At 34.0% G+C, this 22,250-nt stretch overlaps 2 protein-coding genes across 4 annotated transcripts in view; one reads left to right on the forward strand and one right to left on the reverse strand.

Moving 5' to 3' along the window:
- Smp_160080.1 (hypothetical protein) overlaps window positions 1-15,865 on the forward strand; it is a gene marked incomplete at its 3' end in the record, with an annotated part of 26,713 nt that extends 10,848 nt beyond the window's left edge. The window contains exons 8-17 of one of the 2 annotated variants that reach the window (XM_018797643.1): window positions 568-854; window positions 3,391-3,532; window positions 4,322-4,595; window positions 6,594-6,622; window positions 7,857-8,009; window positions 9,206-9,575; window positions 12,176-12,412; window positions 12,590-12,708; window positions 14,028-14,387; window positions 15,731-15,865. In XM_018797643.1, the coding sequence (XP_018652665.1) occupies window positions 568-854; window positions 3,391-3,532; window positions 4,322-4,595; window positions 6,594-6,622; window positions 7,857-8,009; window positions 9,206-9,575; window positions 12,176-12,412; window positions 12,590-12,708; window positions 14,028-14,387; window positions 15,731-15,865 (2,106 nt within the window). Of the gene's footprint in view, window positions 1-567; window positions 855-3,390; window positions 3,533-4,321; window positions 4,596-6,593; window positions 6,623-7,856; window positions 8,010-9,205; window positions 9,877-12,175; window positions 12,413-12,589; window positions 12,709-14,027; window positions 14,388-15,730 lie in introns of those variants that run through there. The other variant, XM_018797644.1, reaches the window with a different exon arrangement.
- A 1,523-nt stretch (window positions 15,866-17,388) lies between these two features.
- Smp_160090.1 (putative rnase h (70)) overlaps window positions 17,389-22,250 on the reverse strand; it is a gene marked incomplete at its 3' end in the record, with an annotated part of 28,217 nt that continues 23,355 nt past the window's right edge. The window contains exons 12-14 of one of the 2 annotated variants that reach the window (XM_018797645.1): window positions 20,979-21,049; window positions 18,949-19,557; window positions 17,389-17,903 (exon numbers count right to left, since the gene is read on the reverse strand). In XM_018797645.1, the coding sequence (XP_018652667.1) occupies window positions 17,682-17,903; window positions 18,949-19,557; window positions 20,979-21,049 (902 nt within the window). The remainder of the gene's footprint in view (window positions 17,904-18,948; window positions 19,558-20,978; window positions 21,050-22,250) is intronic. The other variant, XM_018797646.1, reaches the window with a different exon arrangement.

The following is a 22,250-nucleotide window of genomic DNA, read 5'->3' on the forward strand; positions in this document are numbered from 1 at the left end:
CTGCGTGCACTATGTTGAGATAAGATGGTGATGGATCGAATCCTTCAGGGAGCACCAGTTCCTTCAAGATTATAGGTACACCTTGCTGATGAGTGCCAATTAGCTCGAAACCCGGGCCCAGGGTTTCCTGTTGACTACCTACAACCACCATCTTATCTCAACATAGTGCACGCAGTGTTGAGCCACCTAGACTAGTGGCCACATTGCAACTTGATCAATAGCATTCGATCAGCACTAAGAAGGACTTGACACGCATGACATTGATCACCACCCAATGACCAATCAATTGTGATTACAGCTCAGTCCTACAGGAGGTCGGTCACGGCCCGAATAGCTCAGTGGTAACGTCCCTGACTGTGAAGCTGAGTGACACGGGATCGAATACGTCAGGGAGCACCAGTTCCTTCAAGATTATAGGTACACCTTGCTGACGAGTGCCAAGTAGCACGAAACCCAGGTCCAGGGTTTCCTGTTGACCACCTTCAACCATCATCTTATATATATATATATAATATTGTGTACCTTTACTAAATTATACAGTTGTATTATGTTTCTTAATTTTCACAGTGTGTACCATCTCCGTGTCCATTAAATAAAATGAAATTGAACAAATTACAGTCTAGTGTACTTACTTGTTGTCTACAAGTGGATATTTATTCTTGTTTACGTCTTGTTCTTCTTGTATCAATTAAAAAATATCATTCTCAAATTTATTGGACATATTGCCCCGCTATTTCTAATACTACAATGACTACATTGGAGTATGGAGAACAAACTGGTCAAGTGATAATTGTTCCTGGATGTCAAAAATTACAAACTTGTTCACCATGGTCTGTTTACACAACACCTGATGGGTAAGTGTTTTTTTCATCTTTGACAATATTTACGATAATGTCCATCTTTTATACTTGAATTTAAAGTCTTCATTTCATTTTGTCGTTTAAACTACAAAAAATCAAATGGAAACAAGGATTCATTTTAACCATATCGCATAGTGTAAACTTCTGATTTGAAGTTCACCATATTAATAGAAGTTTATTTACCTTTGATGACCTGATATCAAAGTAGTCAAAGTATATATGGTGCTCTAATCCATTCATACTTATCGTTTTTCGTCGTTATTTATCCTTTTTGAATGTTATGTATTTTCGCTTAGTGTAATTTCCTCTGCAGTTTATATTGTTCACTGGTTTGCTTTTTATCTTGTGAATTTCTTCATACTGTAGTGATTGATATGTTGTGATACAATCAGATGCGCTTATGCGCTTTCTACGATATATATAAAATCTACTACGACCAATGGTTAAAGATTTTGGATGGTGTGACTCGAAATCGTTCGTAGTAGTGTATTAGATGCATTCACTCTTTTTTCCCTTACGTTACTGGTTTCACGATTGTTTTATAAGTTTTTCTCAAATTTTATTTCACTGATCCATATTTAATTCTCTGGTCGTATCTTCAATAAATTAGTCTATTCTATGACCATTAATACTTTTATTGCCTCTATTAATCTGGTATTTGTTCCGACAATTTCATTTCACTGTACTAATAAATTGTGGGAACCTAAATAGATACACACATGTTCCAGGTTCTACATTGTGTTTCACTGGTTGACTGACTGAAATCCATTATGCAGAGGAGGTGACTAGGAGAAATAGTAATGTTTTAATAGTCGACCAGAACTATAATGTACCCAAGTCACAGGTATACATACGTTTACCCTGTTGATCTAAACAAGTACACGTAAACTAAGACTTTGAGTCGGTGTATAATCGACCTCCTCTAATACCGGTGCCTCGTTTATAATGTCTCACCTTTCATTTAACTTTGAGATGGCATATAAACAGGCATGTGCTATGTCTGTACTTATCCTGTATATCAGTGATTCGGACTATCGTTCAAACCTGACACATATCTGTGCTTTATTCTGTGTTATGCCTGACTGAATTTCATGTGCAATCTATATAGGTTTTGGAAGGTTTTAGGATTTCTACTAGAATTACTGATCATTTAGGCTAAACTAATCAGGTAGTTGAATCAGGCTGTAATTGTGAACATTTTAAAAATCTTTAAACCCGATCAGTGCTTGTATGAATTGTATCATTTTGGTTAGTTTTAGAGAGAAAAATTAGTTTGCTTGACGGTTTAAGTAGATCATCAGGAAATGTTAAGATCAGTAATATCAATTTGTTAATGACACTTCCACAGAAAAATCCTAAACTGTTTTATGAGTAGAAAGTCAAGTTGTATGCACAGAATGTCAGGGTAGGAAAAATGGATGCTAAGTCATTTCTGGTTGAAAAATTACCTGTGGAGGTTAAATGTGACACGTATTATTTCACTGTCAACTCCAGTTGTAGAAGAATGAACCTCAGGCGACAGTTGGTAAGAAATCAATCTGTACGCGAGAAAAGACATCATTACCTCAAGTAGACAGGAAATAAAGTCCTGTGTAGAAACTTCAGAGGGTAGAGGGAAGGTGGAATTTCTTGCCATAGTGACCTGTGATCTGTCATTAGTAACTGAATACACATGTCCCCAGCTACTTTAATTATACGAGACTTTCTTGTATTGTAAAATTCATTCTACTCACCGAACGCTTAGTAATTATCTCAATAAACTCTTGTTGTAGTTTAAACTGATTTTCAAATGAATCGTCGCATACTTAAGTGATGATGTATTATCCTGTGACCAACTTTTGTGATCGATTATCTAATTCTAGTGTGGTGTGGGCTACTTATATAAACATAAGTAGTATATATCCTGAGTCAGGAGTAAAATATCTGGCAGCAGAAGATTGAGAAGATCGTGAAGGAAAGAATAGAAACAGAAAGTAATCGGTACGGAAATATAGGAACAATGAAGCCTGAGACAATTAATGAACATTTTGCAAATGAAGTATTAGAGTATGGTTTTTCTATTTTACCAAGTAGCTTTGTAATTTTGAGCTAGATAAATAATCGGTTGTTTTCTCCCGTGTTCCCATTCGCTACACTAGTCATCTGAACAGATCATTTTTCTCCACTACAACAGGTACCATTACCACTGAAGTATTCAAATGGTGATTGATACCAACTTTACAATAGTACTGACCATTTCATTTGGCCATTGTGTATTAAACAATGCCAAATTATCTGGTTTTCAGTGATATTTAAGTCGTATCGATTACGTTCACGATGCAGTCACTAAGCCGAATCACTCCATATTACGTTGCATTATCTTTGGTTCTGGCTAGCTGTTAAGTTTTTTTATCGGAAGGTTTCACGACAGGATCTGTTTTGTATCACCTAAATCAGTAGTCACATTATATAAATGGAGTCGACAAAAGTCGTCATTGATTATTCCATAATGTGTCTTTCATACGTTTTTTTTGTATTCTTTTTTCCGCAGTTATGTACATGCTGTCGACATTCAGACCGGATTATCGGCTCCAGGATATCCTGTTAGTTTGTTCACTATGTATCATAATGTTACAAATCTTTCTATAGGGTCGGGATTACTATATCAAAGAGAGGATTACACATACTGGTTGGTGAGTTTGACCTATACGTTATTGTGGATTTGATTCTAAAATATTTTGGTCGTAAATAGCTTAAGATAATTTCGAAGTACTAACGGTTTAGAGATTTTTAAAATATAAAATTGGATCTACGCAAACTACATTGATCATACGGCTAATACACTACAACACTTGTACGTTACTAATCCATGCGCTTGTAAGAAATAGAGCGAGGAAAAACGAGACTTTCTGGGCAGCCCTAATATCCCTAACGGGAGTCAAAATTGTGATAGAACAATTTTGTTTATCTTACATTAAATATAACTTTAAGACAGAAAATTTAGCAAATTAAAAGCGTAAGTAACCAATCAGAAAACAGTAAAAGCCAATAGGGGAATATGGATTACGAAACAGTTGTCTCAGACTTCCTTGAGATAATAATTCCAAGGCTTCCTTGCACAGAATACAGATGAATGAAGGAAGTGAAAAATAGATCAGGATTTCAAGAGTTTTCGCAGTCATAAGAAAGACGAATATATAATTGTACATCATAGTATATATATATATATCGGTCCACACTCAGGACTGAGTGCATAACCTATCACTATCTTTCTCTCGATTCTCTTATGTTATTGAGGACGATACAGGGAAATATTAGACAATGAGATTTTTATATAAACTCCCAAGACTGTAAATTAAAATGATTTTTTAACCCTTTTTAACAATGACAATTTTTTAGTATTGTATTGTCATCACTGTTATTATTAGTAGTACAAATTTTTAAAAAAACATAATCATTCTATCACTTTTTGTCTTATCAAGGTTTTTACTGATGTTTACACAAATTTGATTCATTTGCGATTACATAATCCTTTGGTTATAATATCACATAATCATGATAACATATTTAACCATCAAACTAATTCATTGCAGACAATTTCATTATCTCCAAAACCTTTACCGTTACCAGCTGGAGTATCAACATCACCTTCATATCTCTTATTGTCAAATCATGGTTTAATGTTATTGAGGAGTAGATCATTACCGATTGTTCAGTCTAGTTCACCATCATTACTGACTTATTCTAAGTATATTGGTAAGTTGATTGTAAATGATATAACACATGATTTACACACTTACAGGCTTTTCTCTAGTATATTTCCGTAGTTAACACTAAGCTGTGTTATATACGTCTGTTATCCTTCGTAGAGCATAGGGCATCGACCAGTGATCTCCACCAAACTCTGTCCTAGTCTCTCCTTTCCAGCTTTTCCCAAGTGCTATTCATTCTTTTGATGTCCGCCTCTAATTTAAGGTGCATTGTTTTCTTTGGTCTGCCTCTCTTCCTTTTGTCTTGAGGATTTCAAGTTAGGGCTTGCCTGGTGATGGATTTTATTAGTTCCCTCAACTTGTTTCCTATCCATTTCCTATTTTTTCCCTAATTTCTTCCTCAACTGGAAGCTGATTTGTTCTCTGCTACGGTAGGTTGTTGCTGATGGTGTCCGGCCAACGGATATTGAGTATCTTACGTAGATAAATGTTTATATTACCTGTACTTTTTGATTATGGTTGTGGTAGTTCTTTAAGTTTCAGCTGCGTACAATAGAACTGTTTTGATGTCTGTACTGAAGATTCTGACTTTTATGTTGGCTGACAGTCGTTTTGAGTTCCATATATTCTTCGATTGTAGGAACGCTACCGTTGTTTTGCCAATCCAGTGCTTCTTCATCAAGTGTGATTGGGTTGGTGCTCTCTGTGTTGCTTCTGGGGACCTTACTTTTCCTCTGTTGTTGCAGATAATGTAAAAATTTTCACATCGTATTTACGTTTCGCTAGTCATTCTAAGAAGAAAATGTAATGAAACACACAGTTACTTGTACATTACCTATCAAACTTACTAAAATAGCGCTCCTACGGTAGTGGTTAAGTAAAAAAACTATCTTTTCTGCTCGTAAATATTTATTTACAAATATATAGAAATAGTAAATAATTTTACAATAAGTCGTAGTTATTTTAATCTAAACTCACATTCATGATAATAAATATAACAGCAAGATATCTAAAACTGAGCGGATAGTAAGGTTCGACTTATGAACTTTGGATAGACCATAGGGTTGTAGTGCATCTAATCTAGTCGGTTTAGTTAAACCGTGAAGCTCATATGAAACTATCCCTTTTTCGTATTAGTTCTGTAAAAGAACTAATCAGCTTTTTCTCTACTTTCTCACTGATGTCTTTATTATCAACAAATTTTTGGAATTTGATAAAATAATTAAGTATCTGATAAATTTTTTGGCTGAAGGCTTGAATTGGTTTGCTAAGTCCTTCTAATAACCCTAGGCTAAATTAACACCAGAGAAAAAGCGCGAAATATGGAGAGAACGCTTTACTTCAAGGTTAGTTTATGTAAAAAAACCCGAGGGTATTTATATCATTTTATATGGGCTTTGGCTTATAGAAGGTTCTGAAACCTCACTAAACATAGAAGCAGGATAGGTAATCATCTAATCAGCAATGTGACACGCGACTCTTCACTTCTCAGATGTTTCTGAGAAACTTCTATTCAATTCTGATTAGATAAGCTGTTTCCCATCGTTTCCAGGACCCCTCTGGGCTTTTTTCGAGGTATACTCTGGGTATCTCCGACAGTACCGAATTGATTTCATCAATTTATTCTGTTTTACTCTCCGTCATCTAACTGGGTTATAATCAAAGTGTCATCTTTTCTTAGTTTTGTTAAAGCGTCCCAATGTTGTTTAGATTAGCAGATATTTAGTGAGATATTTACCATTTCTGTGCTATTTAACAGCTATCGATTGACGTGGTCTCAAATCTGTTTAGCACCTTCTGCAGTAGTGAGGTCAATTTATGAAAATTATTTTAATTATGAGCATAAAATCAATCGACTAGGTACCTGACGTACAGTTTGTTAATCAGTAATACATACTTTGTAGAACTGTCCTGTTAGCTTTTTTTTCTTAATGAAGTCCCACATAATACCTAATTCATAGACGACATATGATCTGTATTTATTTATGATGATTTTCTGTGATGAAACTTAGAAAATAAATAATCATATCTCATTTTATTTTAGACAATGTTGACAAGTCCGTTACTCAATTTGTGAGTCTAATGTCTTTTACTTCCCAATATTTCCTCTATGTAAATGTTTATTTTAATATTCTTAATAAATAAACTTGTTTCGGTTAGGTGTTATGACTCATGGCCTTATCAATTATCACGTGATAAAATCGTCAATCAGAACACTGACTTATATGATCTTGTCCCTGTGCTAAACCAATGGTGCATTAACCAGCACGAGCAGCTTAGACTTAACTCTCAGTCCTTATTGGTTCTTCTCGCCTAGCCCCGACCGTTGAGTCCAGAACACAATCTCAGCCTCCACTGTATGAATTATATATTTCAGACATACTCAGTTTATATACAAGTAAATCAGACCGCCTCACATCATAAAATGAAAAACAATAATTATACAAGATCAAGCCAGTGTCTGTGAGTGTGGGAGACTGTAACTAGTAGATTGGAAATAAATTTAGAATAGTAAATCTTATAACAATAGCCAAATAGTTAAATATAATCTTAAAATAAGAGGAATACGAATATACCTATAATTTTGTTACTTAATAGTCATTCAATAAGTATATATGCAATAATAATCCATAAGTAATCCCTAGCAGTCACTATCTGGATAGAACATTAAGTATTTACAATCTTGGAGGGACATATGTTACCTGGTGGACTCGGTAAATCAATTAAATTCGATCAACACTAATGAACTAAACAAATATGATATTTGTCATTATTCAGTGATTAATTATTTATAAGTATTTCAGTCCTAAAGAATCTCATCTACTATCTGATTAACTCAGTGTCAACACTCCAGAATATAAAACGAAGTGACTCAAATTTGAGTCAATCAGGGGGCAATTAGCTTCCTTTAAAACTACTGATATGCCTGTAGTGAATGAAGACATGGTGGGGAGAACCAATTAATTATTTAGTGCAACATAACAGAGTGCATTCGTAAATTATGAAAACCGTATACCAAATTCATCATTTGCATATCTTTCATCAACTGTCCTTTACATACTTCATGATTCTTCCAATTCTATTATTACTCCAAATGCTCTGTGTTCCCCTTTCCTGTTCTCTTCAATTCAATCTTCTTTTGACAGGCATTCCAATTCCTGTTACATACTACTTATGTCTGTCATCATAAATAGCATACACTACGAATATTAACTAACACAATATCTATGTTCATAGTTTCTTGTAGACTATGCTTAATCATCCAATGAACTATTATTTGTTTGTTTGATTTTTCCAAAATTTTTAGATCAACATTCAGTTCGTTAATGATCATTTAGAACCAATTGATTCTATTATTCTTGATGATAATAAAAGAATTTTGAATTATGTAATCAGAGATTGTTCTTATCATTTAACATTATTTAATGAATCCAGATTAGCAAAACGATTTATAGTCAAAGTAAGTTTTTTTCTTCTTTCAAAAGAATGAATATGTGTACATGTTTTGTTTTGTTTATTTATCAGTCAAACAGTTATGAGCAACATAAAACCGGGGAGTTGTGTTTACTAGCAGTAATAATATCAATTACAGTAGAAAAGACCAGAGATAGACATAAAATATAAGACGATCAAATAGTATGTAAAATCTGGACAGAATTATTACAATGAAATCAGTCTTCTACACAGTAATAATTATCTGTATACGTAGTACTTCGTGGCCTTCAAATACCAACCAATTACCGTCCAATGTCACGTAACATGTCACTATGTCTAACCCTTAGTATTGCTTGCTCGATGGTTCTTGCATATATGAACGATGCTATCAATTTATCTATAATAAAATATTAGTAACCTACTAATATCTAACTTTAATCGGAATATTTCACTGATATAAACAGCTAACTACTGTTCAGTATACTCATCGTTTATTTAACAAGTGAACAATGTACCTGTTACGTCCTTGATCTATCTACCCAATAATATACAGGAGAGAACTTTTCTCGACCTAAATTAAGGCCTTGACACAATAGACCGACTAATTCAACTTTGAGGTTAGAAATACATGATCCCGAATTGTGTAGACAGACGGAAACGATTCTATCACCTGATTAATTGACAAGCGCAAGCGAGAGAAGACGAGTCAGCTGAAACATTACTCTATCTATAGATGAATAGCACAACCACAACTCACAAACAGTTAGAAAAATACAATTATGTCCAAATTAGGCATTTGGGTAGATAAATAATGTACCAAAGACTACGTTTAAATTACAATAGCTTTGGAACGGGAAAGGATATTGCAGTAAATCATACATCAAACGAAAGCTTATGATTTGTAGAGTAAACTATGGACAAAACTAAATGTTAATATTTTACAAGCTTTAAACTAAGTAAAATAATGTCCCCAAAAATAGCTTCTCTTTTTTTTCTCTGTTCACATCAGTACGAGTAACTATGGTATATATATTAGTCTGTCATTATTTAACAAATAAGTTTTACCAGGTAGCAGACCTAGTATAACATATATTATCATTCTAACCTTTGATATTCATATCCATGTTTTTTCTCTGGATTTTTGTTTACGCTTACTATCATTACCATTATTATTGGCATTATTACTATTATTATTCTTGTAAATACTACTTCTTCATTTAGTTGCTGACATCATTTGGTGTACCAATATCGGAATGGTCAAATGCATATATAACCACAAATATAACATGTCATCATCATTGTTATTGTTTCACTGGTTCATTATCTATTCAACATAGTTTACCATTAAGTTCATATCATAATGAATTATATCTATCGGTGATTGATTCAACCAATGGTTATTTCATTGTTAATTATCCAATATTAACAAGTTCTAAAATGATTTCTACACGTATCATTTTACAAATTGGATCATATCAAACACAGTTAATTGTTAGTTTAATTTATTTACCAGGAGTTTATTTATTCATTGGTTTAATTATTATTCATTCGGTTTCTATGTTAATAACAAAACAGAAAATCATTGTACATGGTAATAAAATGATGAAACAATCTATTTGAGTCTCATTTTTGTTGTTCTTTATTGAATATTTTTTAAACAACCAAAAAAGAGACTACTGTTTATACGGTGTGAACATCACAATAGTTAACTACTATGTCACCATTTTCTTCTCTATGTTAATGTACATTTACTCCATCTTCTTTCTTGTAATTTGTTTCACTTCCATGAAAGTTTTAATAATTTCTTTGTTCGTAGCATATCAATGTTACATTAATACATTTATATAACAATATTTTATATGTGTATATAGATAAAGAAATACAATATAGGCAAGAACATGATTTCTATCTGTTAAAGATATATGTGCATATATTACATTCTGTATGTTTGTAAAGTATGTTTTTGTAGTTTCACAGTTGAAATCACAAGCTGATCTAAGCTAGATCATTATTAGAAACTTGGAGGCTCTAGACGACTGTTTCGTTTTGGTATAAGACTCCTCGTCCGTGCGCAACGACGATTCCTCACTTAGGTGTCGAACGCGGGACTTTCCGTCTCGTGCATGAACGACTAACCTCTGTTGTATCCGCGTCGTTTACTACTTATTTTTAAAAACGAAGAACTACAATTTCGATGGCACTAAGTAAAAACACAACAAACCGATACAAATGAAGATTTATTTAGCTGAAAAGCACGACGATGATCATAGTTGAGAATACACTCATTTATATATTGATTTGTGAGTCTGTCAATCATCTACAACATAGGATCAGTCGCATATACGCATCGGTCCAAGTCGCCTTTCCTCATTAGCGCAACAAGATTAACATCAAATTCATATAAGTAGTTACTTCAGTGGTATATTGAAGAAAGATTACATATAAAAGTATAATACAGGAAGAGAGGATTAGTTCGCAGAAAGGAAGATATAAAGTAATTTTATTCTCACGGTTTAAAGGAAGACAAAGAGTGTATACACATACACCATTGTTACCGATTATGAACCATATCACTCAGTCTCCAACCACTGCTTGCGATAGTCATGTGGACCCCAACGAAGTAGTCTGCATCTAACAGCGTGGCTCAGATCAGGAGTTGGTGACTTGATGAATTAATGTCATGTTCTGTTTCGACCACCCCTAGCTTTCTTTTATCCGCCCCCAACCGTGACCAGCATTGTGCGCCGTAGTAATCAGCTGTTGATCATGTATAGTACGTGGCCCAACCATCTCAGTCGATGTAGATTCACCTCACCAACTGGTCTGCCACCATTCCCTAATGTCCTGTGTCTAACTTCACTATTACTACTACATATCAAAATATTGATTTTTACACCTATTTGATTAGTCATGTATATTAATAAACACCCAGAACTGTAACTCAATCACATGCTCCATGTCATGCTGAATATAGTTCATCTTGATTTAATACAAACAATGTTATACATTAAATGACATATACTGCGAAATAAAACAAATAATACACTGGGTATTCATCGTATTGAATTAAAAACAACAACAAAGTAATGTTAAACAAGAATCATAGTGTATTAAATATATGATTTTGCCTTTTCATCTTGCCATGTCAACTCCTAGACCACCGAGCTAGCATCCAACTGTAATAATGTTTCACTTCAGTCGATCCATGATCTTGTGCAAAGCTTCATCCATTGCCACATACAAACATCAAAAGATTTCACAAAAAACACTTTCAACCAGTTATCTTTGAGAATTATATGTGTATTGAAAGGGTCCAGAACAATGCATTTTGTTATTCTTCTAAATATATTATGTACACGTAAATATTCCAAAGCTACATATCCAGGAAACATTGAAACATAAGAAAACAACTACACAACGGGTCTAGTCATTACTTAGTTAAGAAATAGTTTTATCACTGAAAAACTGGAAGTGAATGAGTTTGGAAATACACTGTATCTGTGAACGAACGATATTCAAATAACAAAGTGCATTAGCACCTGTAAATAGATGTTGCGATTTCAGTAAATTGTTTAGAAAATTAATAATGAAAAATGGACTAATTGAATAAAGGTTAAAAAGTGGAAACCTTCACGAAAATTATTTATTGATATATCCGTTTCATCACTAAGTTTCACATTGTTTGAATCGGATAACTTATTGACAGTTATTTTTATATAGTTAAGATCATGGGTCAATTGAAGCTAGACCACCGTGGGAAACCTGGAAGCACTGGACGGCCGTTTCGTCCCATTATGGGACTCCTCAGCAGTGCGCACCCACGATCCCGCCCCGCGGGATTCGAACCTAGGACCTACCAGTCTCGAGCCAGAGCACTTAACCGATAGACCACTGAGCCGGTATCGAGCGGTGTTAATTTCTTACTTCAACCAATCGACAAAGTTGAGCAACCGTTCACCAATTGTCTCTAGTGAGTTCCTATTTCACAACAGACGTGGTTTGAACTCTACTGATCACTGCTTCTCACTAGAACTCCAGGAATTATCTCTTGAAGTCGGTCACTAGTGAGCATATGATTATAATCATTTAATAAATTCTTAAATTCGTGTTTCTCATTCTAAACGGAATTTTCCTTTCTCTTTCAGTTATTATTTAGATTAACTTGTTTTTTGTAATTCATGAATTTCTCAGAAATTTTACGAAATTTATTATTCCCACATCTTCCTCCAACTACTTCTTCAATTCATAACATTGAAGTACCAATCTCTAACAACAATAATACTGATCATATTAATAACAAATTATGCTTATTATTAAGTCATGGAAATGCTGTACATGAATTATTCTTCGTTGAGTGTATTAATCAATTTTTACAAAACTATACTGCTACAACAACAATTCATCAGTCTCCTTTTCCTGCTACCATAAGTATCGATGATAATAATAATAATGATAATAACACAGTTCCTGATCATCAACACAGTACAACCAAATGTTTAATTTTCTGTTTTCATAAATCATGGAATATTTATCATAAATTATTAAATCCTTTATATACAAATAATATAACATTAAAAAATAATTTGACCATAATTGATATGACAGTTATGCTAGAAAATTTACTAGTCATGTCAAATTCAAATTCTGAATTGAATAATAATGATAAAAGTTTAATGACTGATGAAAATATTGGAACTATTATTAAAAATTATATCAAAGAAAAGGTAAATAGATGTATATATATATATGTGTTTTATTAAGAAGTTATTTATTTATTTAAACACATAAATATTGGTACAAAGAGGGCACCAGATATATATGTACCGCACAAATCTCATTTGGTTTGTGTGAGGGCTGTGATACTGCCTAGGTGCCTAAACTGAAGCAAGTGGTTTTCTTAGGGGACCACAATAGGAGCCTTTGACCTACAGATCTGATCCACAAGGCAATGGAGCATCGTAAGGAGATGCAGTCCCATGGTAGCAGGTGACCAACGATTTATTTATACGCCATTTTTCCCCTCAGGATACTGGAGCCCATGTGTACCATTGGTTTAGAATGAGGGTTTTCCAACTCCCCTAGGTGGACTTTCCGTGTCCACCAACCCGGTTAAAGCTTCGGACATTCGCTTTTCGTCCTCTCAATTTCGTAAACAACAGTAATGCCACGAGAAGGCAGAGAGTAGGACTTCCCTGGCAGAGGCTATATACGCGTGGCCATATGAGAGGATTTCGAGAGGGAGAGCGGACTCTCCTCACTGTCGGCCGTACCAGAGAATTTAGGGATCTTTATTTGTGTTAAATAATTTATTAGATAAGATAGAAACTGTTAATGGATTTGCGTTCTCTGAGTTGTGTAGTTCAGTTTTAAAGCGTTCATCAACAACAGTATTAAAATTCAGATAGAAATGAGCTATTTGAATTTAATGATGATACAACATTATGTTAGGCATGTGTTATGAAGTTCAAATAACTCATTTCTATCTTAAGTCTGTACTGGTGATGTCTAAAAAGACAATGACAAATTTCAAAATCTTCTCCACTATCTCAAAATGTAAATCCAAGTACGGTTAATCCACATTGTTTTGCATATGTGCTAATAATACTGCCCAGTCGCCTTGATACAGTTAGATGAGGAAGGATATAAACTTATACACCGAAAATCAAGTGTTGTAACTACTATCTCACCGCGTTTGAAACGATAAGGTATAGATGAATTCTGTGAATATTTTGTCCAATTTAAACTGATATCAAATGTAAACACACAAAGAACTGGAAAATAGCTGTTTCTTACTGGATTGAAACTCGTCAGTAGAGTGCGCTAATATATATATATATATATATATATATATATATATATATATATATAAAGGATTGAACTCGTCTTCATATCATTTAATTTGAGCACAGAGGTCACACCACTATCATAAATAACGGTAATGAAAACTGTTTTTTACTGTAATGCAAATCTGGTCACGTTAGATTGAGTACTGATTGTATACTTTTCGTTCCTTTTCTTCATAAAAATCGCTTACCATTTTTAGACTGATGAATTTCTGAAGAATAGTTACACAACTAATCCCTCGAATGGTATGCAACAACATAATGTTGGGATTTTCGTTGATAATATATCAGCTTTATATGATCTAGGAGTTACTATACGTGAATTAGAACAATTTTTATGTAGTTGGCTTTATCATTCACATGATCCACAAACTGCCATCAATATAACTAATTTGTTAGTTTGTATCGGACTACATGTTGGAGATTTTTTCCAAGATTCAATTGTATCAGAATACGAACCTGCATTGGTACATCTCGTTGCTCTATGGAAATCACGAGCTTCAATTACACTAGAATGTAAACCATTACTAACAGGTTATACATCATTGGTAGATGGTCAGGTAAACTTCTTGTTTGTAAACTATTTAGTATTTTCTATGATTAGTATGTCTACTTCCTCGTTTCCAAAATAACTGACAGAAAATTTATCACCAGAACATCTGTAGCTATTCCTTATTTCTATTTAAAGACTGAAGTGATCTCATTATGCATGCTGATTCTTACTTGATCAAACAGGTTTCTATAGCTTTGTTTATCCTATTCTCTTTACTGGTCGAGTCAGAGCTTATGGCGAACTGTCATTAAAGTTAAAAACTTCAATTGGTGCTCTTCAGGATTATCGTTCCCCATTTTTAGTTAACCATGTTATTGACACTCTTTTAGAGATTCCGTTCTCATCGTGTGAACTTTCAGGGGTTAGTCTTTCACTGAGATTAACTTTCTTACTTAGACTACTCAGATGATGTAGTTGTATGATAAAGGCGCCGATAAAATGCAGAGTATTCTGACCACCATATGTTACTAATGTTCGGTAATAAGTGTCTTTGGACCAAGCAATCCCTGGGTTAGGAATAAGACACTAGCTAAAGGTAGCAAATCTTCATCATGTGTCAAGTATACCTAACCATCGCCTACTTCGACGGGAGATGTTGTCTATTATAAGAGTAGGCTGGAAGAAAGCTAGGATCTACCATACGAAGACATGGCACCAATCCACGATGTTATTGACAATAGAACTGATCCATGTCAACAGGTGTAGACTACCTGGTTGGGGTCCACATGATTATCGTAACCAGTAGTTAGAGACCTTTAATTCATATTTTCTTGGATTGTATATGCCTAATTTTTTCAATCACCACTCATACTGTTACCACCTTTGTTGTGAACTAGAACGTAGTTGAAGACGATCAATGTATTTTAGTACGAAATTAGAGTTCTTTAATAAAGTGTGAAATGCATACATTAAATATTTCATTTGCAAATCCTCCACTAGTTATCTTCAATTTCATCGTTACTTCATTGTCATAACATTTACTCTCTGTTCTCGTTCTCTTCGATTCGATCTTTCCAACCTTCTACTGCTAGGCATTCCACTTGTAATTGATGTCATATACTACTTATGTCGGCATACACCACACGTCTACTAAAATGGGATTGGCCGTGATACTTGTCTCTGTACTCATGGATGTAGCAATGTGAACCGATATATGCATTACCAGGTTATACTCTGCGAGTGACTGCTCATTAACAAATCACAGTTTACTATGACTTTTGAAGATAAAAGCAGAGCAGTCTAATTTAGAGAAAAAATGAAGTTATTTTATATAGATCTCTGCTGTACAGTTAATTATTAATACTTCAGTTTATTGAAATTTGTGTTGTTCCTTTTGTTTTCAAAATTAAGTTAACTTGTTGGAAACGTTCAACGGAGGATAAAATTAGTCTTCAGAATGTTACCACTTCGAGCACATATCATTTTCATGTTGAGGGTAAGCATATAAACTGTTATACTCCAGGAACTACAAAATTATTAACATGAGTATTTTAAAATATCTTGTAAATAAGTATTTTTATGGCAAAAATAATAAAACACTCAATCATTATTTGTTGTGACCTTTGATTTTCTTGAAATTGAGCCCACTAGACTATTAATGAGCCATTCGTGTATGCCAATCAGATTAATGACTTTGAACAACGACTGGAAATTCTAGTTCCTATTGGTCCACACAATGATTAACTAGAATACGAAGATAACAAGCAGATTTATCGTATTCTGTATTCTCCTCACTTAGAAACTGACAGGATTACGTATATCAATTAGATGACCACAAAGCACTGAGAAGTCACAGTTCTTGCAGTCATATGTGATATAAAACTGTGTGCTAGGTGGATAATTAACTAACAGTTATTTAGGTGCGGTAAAACACAACACTCAGTGTATAAAATAAGAGCTCACAAGAATTATGTAGAAAATATAACCAAATAAATATTTAATGAACATATATAGTAACTGATTGATGGTGGCTAGCAGTAAAGTCCTCCTATTCAGGACCTGTCAGCTGGATGTACCTATATCGTAGAGTTGATGTTTTTTCAGGTATTTTCCATAAAAAAGGATACTACAATTCTCATCATAGTAACATTATAGTAGGCAGTGTTAACCATTTAAAATCTGCGCTACTGGTTTTAAATGATCGATAAACTAGTTTAAAAGAGCATATTTCCCCACAACCTTAGGCTGATGATAGCGTACTTATGAATGAAAAAGCATAGAACTTTCCATCTCTTATTTAGGCAGTCCGTTTTGTAAGATTCTCCAGTGCGAATTTCAAGTATTCCAACGTATCCATCAGTTTACTTACATTGAGCTTTTTGGACACTGAAACTTTCTTAATAAAACTACCAAAGTCGGTTCGATGGTTGAAACTACCCCAATTCAGATCGACTATCACATAATTTTTTATGTCTCAGTTCATTATGTATGAGGGAAAAGACAACCTAAAACTTGTACGTGATAAATGAATTAGAGTATGAATCATTTACATATAGTCACTTTCATCTGCATTAACTAAACGAATGTAATTTGTCTAATTGAGTTTTATGATTAAAAACAACAAAATCATGTTTTATAAACACAAATTGATTCTTATAGTAGCACTCTTAGGTGGTTTTACTGTTCTTTACCAATACTATTAACATGTTTACATTCAAATAATTGGAATCTACAGGTTGTACACAATGAATAGTCATACTACAGCTGTAAAGGTTAAATTATTACATATTTGTTTCGAGTGAAATACGTCGATTATTTCACTGATTCATATATTCTTCTTTGATCGTATTTTCAATAAATTAATCTTTCTTATAACAACTAATACTCTAACTGCCCTTATTAACCTGATATTTGTTCTGACAATTTCATCTCAATGTACTAATGGGATGTGGCAAATTGTGAACCGATATACATATGTAACAAGTTTTATGTAATGTCTGACTGACGGATATAATTATTCGGGGAAACCAAGACAGTCCTTTAAACACAGATGTGACATAAGATTATTTCCTTTAACAAAGTGGTTTATTTGTTCAACAAAAATACAGCGATATCATCAATTTTCGTTTCTTTACAATCAACATACTGACTTGTTAATACAAAATGTGGGAATCGGTCGTTTATCTCTTTGTTAGTAGATAATTACATCATCATCAGAAATATGCGTAATTTATACAAAAAAAAATTAGTTTTTTTCTATATTTCGGAAGAAATTATTATGGTATAAACAAAAGATTGAATCGTTGAAATGAAAAAAAATTTACACATGACAAAAGCCAATACTAATTAATAATAAGTAGTTTCATATGGAACCATTATCACTAGTGGGAGTTTGAATAACAACATTCGAATTGAGTGTTATATAAAAATTGCATGCAGCTGATTTTAAAATATTTGCATGTGTACGTTTTTTAGACAATGGTTTTTGAAAATCGGAACCTTTACAAATAACACCAATTAAACTATTTTCTTTTAAAGTTGAATATAATTTTGTACAGAATTTGGATACTTTATGGTAGCATTTCTGTAAATACAAAATAAAGAACAAACGAAAAACAGCAATATCAAACAAGGGAAATTAGTAATGCAAAATATATTTACACAATCGACAAACAACACTGTTATAAACTGTAGGATACTTGTTATAACGCTAGGGTTTCTTGTTATAACATTCCTTTCACGTTTTACATTTATGTGGGACGTTAACTTACCTTAGACGAATATCTATACTAGATTTCCACCCTGTGTCTATTCTACAGGACTTCAACACAACTCAGATCGAGAACACGAGATTAGCCTGACTATAAAGTTAATATATTTCCCCACCAAAACTCGACACAATCCAACAACAAGAACAGTCAGGATAGGGGAATATATATAACACATATAACATCTGTCATGCTATGTCTTGATCAGCAAAACAACCAATCATTGTTATTCTCGCCCATACATCAAACACAAATACTTTTTGATATTAATGCATTTATTTTGGTACTAATTAAAACTGTTCAGCTTGATAGAGATATCAACAATGTTTATTTTATGTATTGCCGTTAATATAATTAATGAATTACAGAAAATATATTTTTAGAGTGGATTATAATCGCTAAGAAGGTTGATGAATCAACAATCATTCACCAGGTGTTTGGATATGTGCTTGTAGTATGAGCCACGCTTTAAAAGAGAGTCAATGAAACTACTATCCCGTTGCCTAAACCCTACTATTTTAAGCGGAGTTCGTACTTGAGGACTTGATGGGCGAAAGCCGAACACCCTAAGCACTAGACTATCGTTCCACTTTAGTCGAATGGTGATACGGTAAGCTTGAAGTAAGACATGTAGACAGCCAACCGGCAACTGAGCGCTGTAAAGGTTAAGTGCTCAGATTCTTACGGCGTCATGAATGTGCATCGCTGCTAAGAAGTAGCATACTAGGACGAGACAGTTGCTCAGTACTTTATGGTTTTCAATGATTATCTAAGATTGGTCAATGGTGTAAATTATGAATTTCAATCATCCCTACAAACGCTCCATAGTAACAATACTGTGCAATATATAGAACAACTTACTGCTTTATCCCATTCGGGTGAACAGTTCGCCTGTATCATTACTAATCTATGTGAATCACACAAATCAACGATGTAATTTGATAATTTTTTCGAAATCTTATTGACTACTGCTAATGTTGTCGTAGGTTCATCACTATTGGTAGTAGTAGTAGTAGTCGTGTTTACATTATCAGTAGTAGTCGTTTGATGATCATTTGAATTAAAATCTATAGGTATGAAAATATCTCTATGTTCTGAATTGGTAATAATATGCTGAACTGATTCCTTTTCTCTATCTTGTTCTTCTCTTTGCTGTCGTTGTTCTTCGTCGTTTTCTTCTTGACAAATTGGCCAATAAGCATAAGTAATACCGGAATCATGTAGTAAACGATTAAATAAGTGAATTGGTTTACCCAAAGATTTATAAAATGAACATAATTTTAATAGATGTTCTTGAAAAACTGGATGACTTTCAAAATATTGACTTTCTGTTAATAAATCGTTACATATTGATGAAATTAATTGGTTATTGTTGGTAGTAATAGTAGTAGTAGTATTGTTGTTTTCCTGTAAATTACCATAGATGTTTGAGTTTTGTTTATCACTTGTCAATGCAGTAAATCTAGCAGACTTAAAAAGGTGTAAACAAATCTTTTCTTCTTAATTTCAAGAAATGAATTTACAAAAGAAGTATTCAACATGTATATATATATATATGTATCCCTTGTAAATTCTTTTTATTTGAGTGCAAATAATTAAGAGAAGGTAAAAAAAACTACACAGAATACTTAAGTCACGATTAAACTAGAGCACACAGATGGGCCGGCGATTTTCAACCAATTAGCATGAGTTAGTGAGTTGAGAAGATGCAAGAAAAGTCTTACGTAAATTGTACATAAACTCCAATATGTTATATCTTATCGTCTGTTAAATACTGCGTGACAAAATCTCCAATCAGACTATCAACTTCCATGACCTTGTCCCTGTGCTTAACCTATAATGTGTCAACCAACACTAGCAACTTTGAATCTTTATTGGTCCTTGATATACTAGCATCTCTCCCTCGCAACTAAAAGCAGTTATGATTGTAAGAGACTGTAAGCAGTAGATTGGGAATAAATTAAAAATAGTAGTAGTGAGCACATCCAATGCAAGCTTTATGATAAAAGGTATCAAGATCAGAATCTTCAACATGAAAGTCAAGACAGTTCTACTGTACGGAGCTTAAACTTAGAGAACTACTACAGCCGTCATCAAAATGGTACAAATATTTATATATTTATTGTCCACGCAAGATACTCAATATCCGTTGGGCGGATGCTATCAGCAACAGCCTTTTATGGGAGAGGACAAAGCAGCTGCCAGCTGAAGAGGAAATTAGGGAAAGACGATGGAAGTGGATAAGACATACATTACGGAAATCACCAAACCGCATCATGAGGCAGGCACTAACTTGAAATCCCCAAAGTGAAACGGAAAAGAGAGAGGCGAAAGAACACTTTGTGTTGGAAATTGGAAGTAGACATGAAAAGGGTGAATAGCAACTGGGAAGAACTGGAAAAGATTGCCCAGGACAGGGTTAGATAGAGAATGATGATGGACGGCCTATGCTTCTCCACAAGGGGTAACAGGCGTAAAATAAGTAATTTGTATATAAAAGCTAGTTACTTAACAACTAACCAATAAGAATATATGTAATAATAGTCCATAAATAATTCCGGCTGTTACCACTCACCAATTCTTCTTCGTTTGGACATACCAGTGTTTTTTACATCATCGTTATTTTTACGGATTTATAAGTGTATATATATGTTGTATGCTACTTATGTACGTCAATATAAATAGTATGTAACACCAATCGGAAGTGGAGTGCCTGAAAGCTGAAGGTTGCGAAGATCGAGTTGAAAAAAGGGGATTTAAAAAGAGTGTAATTACAAAGGCAATGAAGTTTGAGACAAATAAAGAATGTAATGTATGGTTTTCACATTTTACCAAAGAATCTTTTCACTTATACATGGTAATATCAACACATAAATAACAATTCGGAATACCTTAGCTTCTATTGGCGATTGATAATCTTCTGGAAAACGCCAAGATGTAGTCACATCACCAAAGCCAAGATCTAGATAAATAAAATAATTACAAATATGAACTGAACACGCACAAATAAGTCAAATTTACGATAATAATGCTATTTAAATAATTTTGTGATTTTTTAGAAACAAACTTTATTGTCAACCATTATCAAATGGGTATATACAGTTGCTTTACGTCATCGCTTTATTTATTTATTTAAACACATAAATAATTTTATAAAGGGGTACCAGACATATATGCGCCACACAGTAAAAATGAGAATCGGAAAAGAAAAAGAATGTAACGTGTGTATAAGAGAGAGAAAAAAAGAATAATGACGGCGACAGATTAGTGTATAGAAGTGTAATAATAATAATTATAATGAGGGAAACGGAACGGTACAACCGGAAAGTTTTCTTCCAGGTAGGGAAGTTGCAACCACTTTTTATGAAGAAAGTAAAAGGTTACAACAGCATCGCCATATCTGATAACGTCTCTAGCCACCATCTCTCGGACACCAGCCAGGGAATCGGTAAGGACCAACAGAAGCCAGCCCTTGCAGCTTTCTTTCATACCACGACACCATGTCATCCCTGACCACCTCTCCATTTTTTCCAACCAGTCCCAGCGTCGGCAAATAATGCGCGACGAGGAATTCTCTGGGACGACATTCGTAGAACATTTCCAAGCCATCGAAGTCGATGTTTCAAGATGGTGACACCAATTGGATTATAGTTACTGAGCCCGAACATATGATGCCGAACTTCTGCGTTATTAACATGGTGTTACCACTGGATGTCAGCAATCCTTCGGAGACAACCATGATCAAACACAGAGAGTCGTCTAACATCCTCAACTCGGAGACCAGGCTTCACAAGCATAGAGCAAAACTGCTCTCACCGACGCGTTGTAGATCCGAACTTTTACAGCCAGACTAACATCATGAAGGCGCCAAAGATGGCGGAGATTTACATAAGCCGCTCTGGCTTCCACTATACGTGAATCAGTTTCATCACTCACTCCACCACCAGCACTTATGCAGATACACGAACTTCTCTACTACTTCTATCTGCTCATTATCCAGGGTGAGTGCAGGATCACGGTCTTGCCAGTCTTGTTAAAGTACTTTGCACTTCGAAGGTGCAAAGCACATGCCGTACCTACGGACACTGATTGCCAACTGATTAAGTGCGGATTGCATGCCTTGGGCATTATCGCACAGTAAGACAATATTATCCGCATTCTCA

Source organism: Schistosoma mansoni, chromosome 5, assembly GCF_000237925.1.
Source record: "Schistosoma mansoni strain Puerto Rico chromosome 5, complete genome".
Classification (NCBI taxonomy): Eukaryota; Metazoa; Platyhelminthes; class Trematoda; order Strigeidida; family Schistosomatidae; genus Schistosoma; species Schistosoma mansoni.